General features: G+C 42.2%; 1 protein-coding gene across 8 annotated transcripts in view; it reads right to left on the bottom strand.

Annotated features, from left to right (window-relative positions):
• The window catches only part of LOC147034256 (uncharacterized), a 55,545-nt gene that overhangs the window by 38,143 nt on the left and 4,014 nt on the right, over positions 1–13,388 (bottom strand). For 4 of the 8 annotated variants that reach the window (XM_085879416.1, XM_085879385.1, XM_085879394.1 and 1 more), the window contains exon 2: positions 3,387–3,581. In XM_085879416.1, coding sequence (XP_085735542.1) covers positions 3,387–3,579 — 193 coding nt within the window. In that variant the 5' untranslated portion in view covers positions 3,580–3,581. Of the gene's footprint in view, positions 1–3,386; positions 3,582–3,686; positions 3,708–3,768; positions 3,838–9,023; positions 12,073–13,388 lie in introns of those variants that run through there. The other 4 variants (XM_085879366.1, XM_085879398.1, XM_085879379.1 and 1 more) reach the window with 4 other exon arrangements.

Here is a 13,388-nt window from a genome sequence, read left to right on the forward strand (position 1 = left end):
CAGCACAACCAGCATGTGATTTCAGAACTTGTGAAAGTTGCCCATCAATTGAAGACTTCAAAACCGAGCTACTGAGTGCTTATGAACTAGAGGATATTGATGAAATTCAGTTTAAATGGTGGACATCCACCGACAGATCTGAACTGAGCTCCATGAGCTGCCTTTGGAAGAATTCATTAATCAATTCTGTGAACGCGTGGTGAAATTAGTGAGACACGACTTCATTGCCAAGGCCCAATCTCAGTTTCTGAAAAATAAGAAAGACGAAATCGGTGAAGGAGAATTTGTCATTATTGGAGACTTCTCAGAGAACTATTCGTTTGTCGTACAGGATGCGGCCCAAGGATTCCATTGGAACTACTCTCAAGCGACAATTCACCCCTGGGTTTACTATTTCAAATCGGACGATGACAAATTAAACCACAATTCATTCACGATTATATGAGAATGCAATACTCACGACGTTGTCTCAGTCCACCTCTTCCAAAGAATGCTCATTGAACACTTGAAATCTAGATTTGGAAATGTAAAGAAACTACTATTTCTCAGACAGTTGCGCTGGCCAATATAAGAATTGCAAAGCCTTCATAAACCTATGTCGTCACAAATCAGAGTATGGTATTGACGCAGAATGGCATTTTTTGCCACAAGTCATGGCAAGGGCCCTTCAGATGGTGTGGAAGGTACAATCAAACGAGAAGCAACATGTGAGAGCCTGCGTAGACCTTACGACAGTGAAATTATTTCTCCAAAAGATCTTTTCGCCTTTGCTGAAAATGGTTTGAATGAAGTGAAGTTCGGTTATGGGATCCAAGAGGCGTATGACGAGGAAGAACGAAATCTGGAAGAAAGGTTAAAAACGGCCAAAACCAGAGCTGGAACTCAAAAACTTCATGCTTTCATCCCTATTTCTGAAACTGCTCTTCAAGTACGCGAATTCAGCCTTAGCGAGGAACACCGTATCGAGTCAGCTATTTCAAAATCTACACCAACTTTTAACGGGAAACTCTCAGGTTATGTCACAGTGCACGATGATGGAAAATGGTGGCTTGCCTGCATCATGGAAGCCTTTCAGGACACTCATGAAGTGAAAGTGAATTTTCTTCATCCAAACTGGCCCATAAATAGTTTCTTTTTTCTTGACATTGAAGATCACTGCATTTTAGACATTTCTGATATACTCCTTTCCATAGAACCAAAAACTGCTACAGGTAGAACCTACACAATCAGTAAAAAAGAAACACACCTGTCAAATAAAACATTGGTTGGCAAAAAATCTTGATTATAATATGCTCGGAAAAACTCTTACTCATACTAGTATCGCTTCCAGTTCCTGCACGTGCATGTGGAAAATTTATGTACAATATACTGATATAGTGAATTGGAAATCTTGTGTTCAAATATTGTGCTATGTATTGTGGCGTATTGTGTGTCCAGCACCCGAGTCCCCGAACAATAAAACCATCATCACACTTGAACCCATTGAGATCCCATTTTCATTTATGCTGAGGTGTTGGAGTATATGAAGGGGTATTCTCACACGAAAAAAATCGGGACCATCGGTTTGGCTGGGGAGCGGGGGCCCAAGGTCAAAGGGCGCCCCAAACTATAACTTTTTGAATTACTGTTTCCGAGTGATTTTACTTTACGCGATTCGAAAGATCTCGATTTTACGAGGATTTTGATACCAAGATCATCCAAATCGGACCACTACAACCTGTGATATGGCCACTAGAAGATTGTAGGGCAGCCAGCGGCGCCCAATTTTGGGGGCCCCTAAAATGGGCCACGATGGGCCCACAGGTCTAAAAGTTGGTATTTTGAGGTTTTTTTTACCCAAGTGAATAAATGACCAACATATGGGGAGAAAAAGAGGTATTAGTGTCGGGAGGGTGTGTACACTTGACATGGAATGGCCCAAAACAATTGCATTAAAGTTTGTAGTGTAAACCTGACTTGAGCAGTCTATTTCGTCCAATGCAGGATACAGGCCTCCCTCAACATGGTTCATTATATTGTATTCAATGCAATTTGAGGCTGTTTAACTCCAGTAGAGTGGTTTATATTCACTTTACTGATGTGCAATGGCCTCAGATTTATGGGAATGGCATGATGGCTATCAACCAGGTCAATATTTTTGCAGCAATAGAACCCCAACTCAACATGATGCTGTGATCTGTTTGTTCCGATGACTCGAAGAGCTGTAATAGTGGTATTGTCACTTTGTCAATATCAGAAGTTTTGGTCAAACATGCTGAAAGGGTCGAGTTGTAAAAACCAGATGAAGAGATTTCCCTCAATCCACAATGGGCAATGTGCCGATAATACCAAAACCCCCAACACGACGTCAGGTTTACAGGTTACATACACGTTAAATTAAAATTATGACTTGGGTTAAACAAAAAACCCTTTGGGAATTCAAGCACGACAAAATATTCTTCTGCCAAGAACCAAAAATATTGTTATATAAATGAGCATTTCTGTATTTTGTTGTGATGTTTTGCTTGGATGATGTAATTATTGTTGTAATTGGACTTAGAACTTAGAACATGCACGAATTAATGTTTTGTTGTGGAATCATTAAATATTCGGATTGTTTGTTAAGTAAAGAGAAGTGAAAATGTGAACGATGTTGATAATCGCAGTAAAAATAAATAAATAAAAACCAACCATGGCATGGTGGATAAGCCATGGGCAGGCAAGAGCATGCTGCACTGCTGATGCAGTGCCCCCTGTAGGTTAGAACATGAATTTGTAATATATTCAGGGTGCCGGCGATAACTCGCTCACTCTCTGCTAAGGACACTAAATAGAATCTTTAATGTCCACTAACTCAGGACAGCAGATGGGACACCCAGTTTAATGTCCATCCAATGGACAGGAAACACGTTGATGCATCTCTCGGCCAGCGAAACACCAGGGTGGCAGTTTATAGCTGGGTCGGGATTCAAACCCAGGCTCGACAGTTCACAGGTGAGTACACATACCGCTCAGGTATCCTGCCAGTCCTGTTTTTCCATCATTTTGTAGAACACATTTACTTATCTATTATTCCAACTTTATAAATATATGTGGAAAAATTACAGGTCCTCTGGCAAACCATACCAGTACTCTGCAATCTAAGCTATCTGGGTGACCCACTGGCTGAGAAATGCAATTCTTCCACATATACAAATGACACTCTCTTTCCCCCACTGCTTCCAGAGCACTCGCTGTCAACCATAGGAACAGCGAGGGCCTGCTCATGAGAGGGTCTTCCCCCTGTGGGGGGACATATTTATGATGTTGGTTCTATCCTGTTCATTTCTAATTATATTCCAACATTTTAAGAATCTCAACCATCAATCATTTCACTCGAGATTCACATCATGTATTGCATCTCTTACCATGCACACCAAACGCCTCCCAAGGTCTATCTTCCATTTTGACCTTGACATTTTCACCAGACTTATCTTTTGCAGTTTCCATCATGGACACGTATGGCTCAACCTTCACCACCATTAGGTCGTCCGGATGAAGGTCCTCTTTTTCATTGACCGTGTCAAACGTATCTGGCTCAATTTTCAAAACACTCATCATGCCTGCAAAAAACATTTCATCGATTAATGAGAACACCAGGTAAATGGGCCTCACCCGGCATCACATGGCTGATGTAATGTACAGGTGTAAATCAAGGGTAATCCTACAAATAATTCCAATTTGATTTAATGTGTTTGGAAGATATTCGTATTCCCTTTCCACTCTCGCTACACCCCCACCACTGCCAACCTCCTCTGCAGACTCAGTCCATAAACGTAACTAACTTTCATCGAGAAATTCTTCACAATCCATGACCTCCTGCAAAAGAGTAACCCATTCCTTTAACTGATCAATTACAATCCTGAAGTGCAACACCTCCATACATTTCTTACAGCAAAGGCAACCCTCTTGCAACTATCCCAAATATTGCCAACATCAAAATTAGTGCTTTCAGAAAGTATTCACACCCCTTGACTTTTATCACATTTTGTGTTACAGCCTGAATTTAAAATGGATTAAATTTTAATGTTTCGTCACCGAGCCACACAAAATACCCCATAATGACAAAGTGAAAAACTGTTTTTAGAAATTTTACACATTAAATAAAAATGAAATTAAAAAAATATCTTAATTTACATAAGTATTCAGCCACCGAGTCAACACATTGCAGAAGTGGCTTTGGCAGCGATTGCAGCTTCGAGTGTTCTTAGGTGTGTCTGTATCACCTCTTCACATCTGGATTTGGGGATTTTCTCCCATTCTTCCTTGCAGATTTGCTCAAGCTCTGTCAAGATGGATGGGAAGCGTCGGTGAAGAGCAATCTTCAAGTCTTTCCACAGATTCTCAATGGGATTCAAGTCTGAGCTCTGACTGGGTCACTCAAGGACTTTCACGTTCTTGTTCTGAAGCCATTCCAGTGTTGCTTTGGCTGTATGCTTGGGGTCATTGTCCTGTTGGAATGTAAATCTTCATCGCAGTCTGAGGTCTTTTGCACTCTGAAGCAGGTTCTCCTCAAGGATTTTCCTGTATTTGGCTCCATTCATTGTTCCCTTTATCCTTACAAATCTTCCAGTCCCTGCCAGTGAAAAGCATCCCCATAGCATGATACTGTCACCACCATGCTTCACAGTAAGGATGGTGTTCGATGTGTGATGAGCTGTGTTCGGTTTCCGCCTGATGTACTGCTTTGCATTCAGACCAAAGAGTTCAATTTTTGTCTTATCAGACCACAGAATCTTTTGCTACCTGCTCTCAGTGTCCTTCATGTGCCTTTTTGCAAACTCCAGGAGTGCTGTCATGTGTCATTTTCTCAGGCGTGGCTTCTGTCTGGCTAAGCTCCCATAAAGCCTCAATTTGTGAAGTGCTGCAGAGACTTGTGCTTCTGGAAAGTTCCCCCATCTCAGCTAATGAACTCTGTAGTTCTGTCAGAGTGGTCATTGGGTTCTTGGTCACATCCCTGACCATGGTCCTTCTTGCCCGGTTGCTCAGTTTGGTCAGACGGCCAGCTATAGGAAGAGTCTGGGTAGTTCCGTATTCTTTCCATTTCCAAATGATGGAGCTCACTGTGCTCTTGGAAACTTTCAACACGAGAAATTGTTTTATACCCTTCCCCAGATCTATACCTCCTCACAATCCTATCTCGTAGTTCTACGGACAGTTCCTTGGACTTCATGGTGGTGTTTCTGCTGACATGCAGTGTCAACTGTGGGACCTTATATAGAAAGGTGCGTTTCTTTCTAAATCAAATCATGTAAAATCAATTGAATTGGATGGACGTTAAACTGGGCGTCACTTCTGCCGGAATCCACCACCCTCCCTCTCCTCACAACCCCTCTTCTTTCTGAGATAACCACCGTATGGACACGTCTGGAGATAACCACCATCCGGACACGTCCTGAGAGGATTCCTGCAATATCATGATGTCCATACAATTAAATTGATAACCACCATTCAGATATATCCAGAGGGGGGAGAGAGAGAGGGAGGGGGGGGGGGTATGGGAGGAGGTTGCTGCAAAGTAATAGGAGTGGGCGGAGCGAGGATGGGAGACAGTGAGAGGGGTGTGGGAGGAGATTTAGCAGAGAATATGGTATGCTTTCTTAACAACTGTCCCTGTGTGTAGCTATGTGTGTGTGTGTGTGTGTGTGCATGTGTGTGTGCGCGTGTATGCGTCTGCGCGTGTGTGCGTCTGCGCGTGTGTGCGTCTGCGCGTGTGCGTGTGTGCGTCTGCGCGTGTGCGCGTGTGCGCGTCTGCGCGTGTGCGCGTGTGCGCCTGTATGTTGTGCGCCTGTATGTTGTGCGCCTGTATGTTGTGCGCCTGTATGTTGTGCGCCTGTATGTTGTGCGCCTGTATGTTGTGCGCCTGTATGTTGTGCGCCTGTATGTTGTGCGCCTGTATGTTGTGCGCCTGTATGTTGTGCGCCTGTATGTTGTGCGCCTGTATGTTGTGCGCCTGTATGTTGTGCGCCTGTATGTTGTGCGCCTGTATGTTGTGCGCCTGTATGTTGTGCGCCTGTATGTTGTGCGCCTGTATGTTGTGCGCCTGTATGTTGTGCGCCTGTATGTTGTGCGCCTGTATGTTGTGCGCCTGTATGTTGTGCGCCTGTATGTTGTGCGTCTGTATGTTGTGCGTCTGTATGTTGTGCGTCTGTATGTTGTGCGTCTGTATGTTGTGCGTCTGTGTGTGTGTGTGTGTGTGTGTGTGTGTGCATCCGTGTGTGTGTCTGTGTGTGTGCGTCTGTATGTTTGTGCGTCTGTGTGTGTGTCTGTGTGTGTATGCGCATCTCTGTCTCTGTGTGCGTCTCTCTGTCTTTGTGTGCGTCTGTCTTTGTGTGCGTCTCTCTCTCTTCTCCCTCCTCTCCCTCCCCTCTGTCTCTCTCTGTCTTGTGGAGAGAGTTGGCGTGGGGAGGAGTACAGAATTGAACAAAATGAGGTACGTTAGAATAGCAAAGGGAAATGGCCCGGAGATGTCCATGGGGGGGGGGGAGTGGAGAGAAGAGGGGGTTTGGGAAGAGGTAAGTGTGAGGTGAAGGGAATGCAGTATGAGGAGACGTCAAGGAAAGGCAGCACGAGGGCAGGGGAAGGCAGCATGAGGGCAAGGGAAGGGTAGGCAGTGTGGGAGGAGAGGAAGGGAAGGGCGATAAAATGCGCCCAAACAGTACCATTTTCTTTTTAACCGCCGGGTTCTATATAAAACCGGGCGGGAGCATTTAAAACCCACGCTATTGATCTGGCAAAGCCGTGCCAGCATGCATGCATGCTTGCACATGCAGCGACCTTTTCACCCCTCCAGTCGGCCGACTCCAAATTGTATTTGTACATGCTACACTCTGGGGAAGCAGTTTCAAATTCAAAACTAAATCGTCAGTCCTGAACCGTCCCCTTAACAGAGAGGGAGGGGGATGAGAGGGAGGGGGAGGGGTAGGAGAGAGAGAGGAAGGGGAGGGGAAAGGGGGGAAGCATGGGGGGAGAGAGGGAGAGGGGTAGGAGAGAGGGGTGGGAGAGAGAGGGGTGAGAGAGGAGAGTGGGGAGTGAGGAGGGAGAGAGAGAGGTGGGGGGGGGATTCCTGCAGATGTGATGTCTAGTTTAATGTCCATCTGAGAGACTGCACACACATTGATGAATCACCCTGCCTGTGAAACAAAGGGATGACAGGTTATAGCTGGGTCAGGATTCAAACCCTGGCAAGACAGCTTCGAGCGAACGTGTGTATCTCTCGGCTATCCTGCCGTGATTTGGCATTCATTGCTTTGCAACAGGTGAAAACATTTTTTACTCATTGTAATCATCGAATTTATTTTGCCTTGCTAACTCCAGCGATTTCCCCATGGAGAACCGCACCGCAGTATTGCCATGGAAGCTTGTAGAGTTTGAAGCTTGTCGGGTGCTCCAAGCAAGTACTCAACGAAACGGATGAAGAAACTTTAAAAAATGAAACGTTTAATTTTTTTATGCATGTAATTATGTCGAACTGACGGGTTGTATAATGAAAGAAGATCACACAAAAAGGGGTAATGTCGAAATAAAATTGCACATTCTCAGTGAGCGAGCTACCATCTGAGGCACCGCACGACAGCGCAGGCCAAATGCAGGTGAGTAGGGCCTGAACTTTGTTGAAGTTGATTGATATATTCAGCAACGGTGTGAATACTTTTGCCGTGTATGGCCATGGTTTAGAAACGAACAACCAAGCAGCTTGTATAGCACTCACAAAGTCACTTAAACACTCAAGCAAGCACTCCAATGAAACAATTGATAAGGAACAGCGAGCTTGGCAAGTGATTGACCTTGATGAAGGATATAATTAAATAAGGCTATTAATTATCTTCAAAAGGGTTGTTTTAATTAACGAAAACACCGAATTTTCACTCATGCACTCCTTTGGGGTTCCCTTAGTATGCATGCAAAGTCTCAGACTGCGAGGTTTCATGGCTTTGAAGTTATGGAGGAGACACACACTAACATTTATTACTATAGACGAACAGTGTACCCACCCCCAAGATCACCGACAAATATAAAAACACCCCGATACATTAATCGGGGTTATGCTGATCATCTGTAGCAAGTCTGGATGTAATTGGGCCAGAAATGTAGGAGTGGCGTGACAAACACACACACACAAACACCGTTCCGTGAGTTCGAATAAGGATGAATATCGGCAGTGGGCATGTTTTTGCTTCAAGCCTGGGCTATTTTTTCTTTACTTTCAGGAGTGATCAAGGTAAAGCGTAGCACCAGAGGGCCTAAACGTGCTATATTTTTGGAGTTACCCAAACCTGAGGTAAAGCATTTGTCCTCGTGGGTAAAATCAAAGCCGAAGGACTCAAGACGTAGAATCTGCATGATGACATTACTGGAAACTTGTGCGAGCTCAGATTTTTCTGTTTCCATCGCAACCTACATAGTGACAGCCATGCCAGTGTTGTTAATGAATCCAGCACCACTCCCCCACCACCCCCACCCCTTTGGACAGAGAATCTTGAAACTTGGCATAATGTAACAATATATTGTGAAGTGTTGTCCACATTGGTCTCTCCAGCAGCACATGTACAATAAATACGAGAAGGGCACTTGGTAGAGCGCGTACCTCCGCCACGCTATACCTGATCCACGAGAACATATCAGGCCCAATACTGTTTTGAAATATCATGATATATATATATATATATATATATATATATATATATATATATATATATATATATATATATATATATATATATATATATATATATATATATATATATATATATAGTTTTTGGCCCTATCTCTCAATGGTGAAGAATCATTTTTAAAAAGTGCAGCACCCCTATCTATATCCGGATCGGATCTTCACCAAAATCTAATCTCCTTCTCCCATACCAACCCATCGACCAATTTTCACCCGGATTCGTCCATAACGTTTTGAGATATTCTGCTAACAAACAAACACGTGGGGATGAAATACATAACCGCCGTCCACTTTGTGGTGGAGGTAATGAAGGGATTTTGAATGTTTTACATACCTTGAAGTGTATTGGTATCTAGTGTTCGCTGTGGCACTCTTTTGATGCGTCCGTACACCTGCTCCATTGTTGTCATTGGCTGTACCAGAATGCTTGTCATAGCATGTGTTGTCTTCTCATCAATCGTGCATTCATCATGATGCCAGTTATCAGCTGCTGATATAATTAACTGGCCTCCTCTGTTGACTGGGACGAGCTCTGGTGGGATGTATGCTTTCAGCTCTGAGGGTTGTTGTTGAGCGTCCACTTGGAGGGCGGCAGATGTGATGAATGTACGTAGCTCTGTATAGGATATGCAATACCTGAGGTCACTAATACTGTCGATCAACTTCCTGCTTCTGAAGTTGTAGTGGAGGAACACTGCCAGGCCTAAGTGCTTGGGTGATGTGATTGAGGTTGATAGGGCTGTGATATCACACGCAATGCTCAGACAGCGTGTGTCTGTGTCAATGTCTTCTCCATCTTTGTATTTTTTGCCGTCCATCATCTAACTAATAGCTTTATACACCAAAGGGTCTACAAATTTTCTCTGTGCATCTATATTTGTTTCCCCAGAAGATAAATACTCGCCATGTAGCTGACGTGTAAGAGCCATTCGGTTACGCAATATGCCAACCGCATGATGCACAATTGTTTCTTCACTGACGGGACAAACATCTTCACTGGTTTCAGATTCAATTAATTCCTCCTCATCAGAAGTAAATTTTCTTGCCAGTTCATTTACCTTGAGAAGTGCTTCACGCACAGATATCTCATTTGAGCAGACAAGATCAGAGCCACCTTTCTGTGGAATGAATGCCAGAGATGGCCATTCCTTTTGCAATTTCAATTTCAGCTTTTGTGATGTGTATCTATTGCGATCATCTTCATCAGTATCTTGTAGGAATTGTTTGTAGTATGTTGTGAATGTAGCGAGCAAAAATACTTGCTTGGACTCTATTTTGGGTCTGAACTCGTTTATGAGGTGCTGAAAAGCCTTTGCATGGACATCATCTTCTGCACTCATTCTTCTTCTAGCTGCTATGTTTCGTGCGTTAATGTACAAGGTAAAGCAATTTCTCTTCCTATGATAGCGGGCCTCAACTGCAAAAAGGTCACCATTAGCAACCCCTCGCAACCGAGTTATCATTTGGGTATCATGTCGCTCTTCAGCAGCCAGCAAGATTTTAGTGTACATATTTTGTTTTCTCGATTCTTCACCAACTACAGACTTCACCATTGACCAGGCTGCACGATTTTTACGATGGCAGATTTCACCACAAATGAAGCAGTTTTTTTTTCCAGTCGAACATTGTCTCACCTGTCACTGATCTCGTAAGGCGTTTACTTGAACTACCTTCACATGCACGCTCACTATGCTGTACACCATCACCACCACCTGTTTCACCATCACCTTGGGTTAGAGAGGCCCTACGTTTCTCCATAGCCCTTTGTACATGCGTTTTACTACAGTAAGTTGATCTACAGTTTCTATGATAGCGAAAGGTGATTCTACCATTTAGGATTTGCAGCTCATGCTCTAAAATTTGCTTTGCTACATCATCAAGTCTTTCTCTGCATGCCCTAAATAAAGTCTATTTTGGACAAATCAGGTGTGACACCAAGAGTCTTGTGGAATGGCTGTGCACAAAAGATGCAAATCATCTCGTCAAAGGCAGCTTTGCATTTCTTTTCCAACCTAAAGTCAAATTCAGAAGCCATGCTTGGAATGTCTATACGTAACAGCCCACGTAAAGCACCTTATACCTGAAAACAAATGAAGTCGGCATTGTTAGGTGGCACGTTAGTTAACATTCATTTCTTTAGCAACTATTTAATGGGTAACAGCATAATATATGTAAATTGAAATGCCTCAAGTGACACAGCACACTAAATAGTCAGCAAGTTTTCAGCACTAAACATGCCAGATAATATTTCACCCATGTTTAAAATATTATATGCACAGGAAATGATGAAATCTCAGTGTCATGAAAGGAAATTTTATAGTTTAAGACAGGGTGTGAGATGCAATATTGATGTAGGACAGCAAAACCTTGTCCAATGTTAACGCAGTCATATTAAGGGGAAATAACGTTGCACCGGTTCTGTGCAGCAAAAAATTCCAAGAAAAACGTATAAATAATTATATTTTTATTTTATGCGAAAGAGAGTTTTTGGCGAGTGGAACCCATCCACTTGAAAATTGGTTTGAGTTACTTGAAAAATGAGACCTTTGATCTGCTGCAGGCCTAATACTTCATCAGTAAGTACTAATATGTACAACCTTGAAACGAATAGCTAGTGTGAGGTGGCTGAATGTTGTGAACACCGGAAAGGTATTAACTCTGAATAGAGAGCTGAACTCATGGACATCTAGGAAGGTTAAACGCATAATGCAACTGCACCAAGCGTTGAATCGAGGTAAGAAGTTCACATATGTTGCCACATAAGTTTGTTGCTAAAGGTGGTTGTCTTTGGGTTTTTATATAAAATCTATATCCATTTTTTGAATCTGGGTCAAAATTGACCTTCTCTCGACATTACATCATAAAGGGTCAGGTTTTCAATGTTCATGATATTACAATATACAAGCCTAGTTTTGTCTGGATTCGAATGAAGTGAGTGACTCACTGCAATAACTATCACAGGGAATTGTCATTCTGTTGCAGTGGTTTCCAATGTAACCAGTGCGTAAATATTTAATGTCATGTACAAAATGATTGTGTCCTTGTTTGAGACAGTCAGATTTAACATTTTTTGATAAATTATCAAGATAGGACGACACAATAAAACACATATCACAGGCGTTCGGTGTGTGGTTGCTAGGGTATTTGGTTTTTAGCTTGCCTGTTCGAAGAACAGAGAGCTATAGCGATACCCCCGGAGTGAGCGTGAAAATGTTAAATTTTTATATTACGGAAAAACTCCTCGACGGATTTCAACGAAACTTGGTGGGGGGTGGTTAGGTATGGTCCAAGAATCATGCTATTAGATTTTGGACTTGGTCCCCCCCCTCCCCAAAAAATTGTTCGAGAAATTTTTTTTTTGCATTTCTACATGTTTTAAGTGATTTCCAACCCCCCCCCCCAAAAAAAATTGTTAGAGAAAATTTTTTTTTTTGCATTTCTACATGTTTTAAGTGATTTCCAACCCCCCCCCAAAAAAATTGGTAGAGAAATTTTTTTTTTTTTTTTGCATTTCTACATGTTTTAAGTGATTTTCAACCCCCTCCCCCACCACAAAAAAATTTAGAGAAAAAAAAAAAATTTTTTTTGCATTTCTACGTTTTGATTTCCAACCCCCCCAAAACAAATTGTTAGAGAAAAAAAAAATTTGGGGGGCATTTCTACATGTTTTAAGTGATTTTCAACCCCCACCCCCAAAAAAAAATTGTTAGAGGAAATTATTTTTTTGTTTTTTGCATTTCTACATGTTTTAAGTGATTTCCAACCCCCCCAAAAATTTGAGAGAAATTTTTTTTTGTTTTTTGCATTTCTACATGTTTTAAGTGATTTCCAACCCCCACGCCCCCAAAAAGGTGAGAAAAAAATTTTTTTTTTGCACTTCTACATGTATTAAGTGATTTCCAACCCCCACCCCCCCAAAAAATATTGTTAGACAAAAAAAATTTTTGCAACTTTTTTAAACAAAATTTCAATGTTTTTTTTGCATTTCTACATGTTTTAAGTGATTTCCAACCTCCCCCCCCCAAAAAAAAAATGTTGGAGAAAAGAACTATAACTCTGTCAGCACTGTTGACATCATATTTAATGAATAAGATATAAGGTTCACTTGAGTGACCCAGCAGTATTGGCGGCGGAGGTTTTGCACTCTCCCGAGTGCTCCCCCTCTAGTTTCCTTTCTGTTTTTATCTACCACACTATTTTTTACTGATTACAATATACAAATACATATATTGCTTTAAAATTATTTGGATCAGACTTCACTGCAATGCTTAAAAAAATATTATTAGACGTCTTTTAAAAACGATAAATGTATAAACAGGTGATCATTAGGTGGCTTTGACACTAACTCTGGTATTTATATGTTGCTGTGCACCACGTCACTACTTCATAAATTTGTGCCACAATGTATTGTGTAACATTATGCCAAGTTTCAAGATTCTTTGTCCAAGGGGAGAGTGCTGGGTTCGTTAACATCACTGGCATGGCTGTTGCTATGTTAATGCGAATTTCTTAAGTTTGCACATGTTTACAGCAATGTCATCATGCGTATTCAATATCCTGAGACCCTCGGCTTTGATTTCATCCATGGGGACAAATGTTTTACCTTGGGTTAGGGTACCCCTCGTTTTTGGTGGGGTCCACTGCTGCACTAGCAGCGGTCTGTTACCTACATGCCACCCAACTAACAATGTGTCATTAT

The sequence above is a fragment of the Eptatretus burgeri genome, chromosome 1 (assembly GCF_056783735.1).
Source record: "Eptatretus burgeri isolate ZD-2024b chromosome 1, Ebu_testis_v1, whole genome shotgun sequence".
NCBI lineage: Eukaryota > Metazoa > Chordata > Myxini > Myxiniformes > Myxinidae > Eptatretus > Eptatretus burgeri.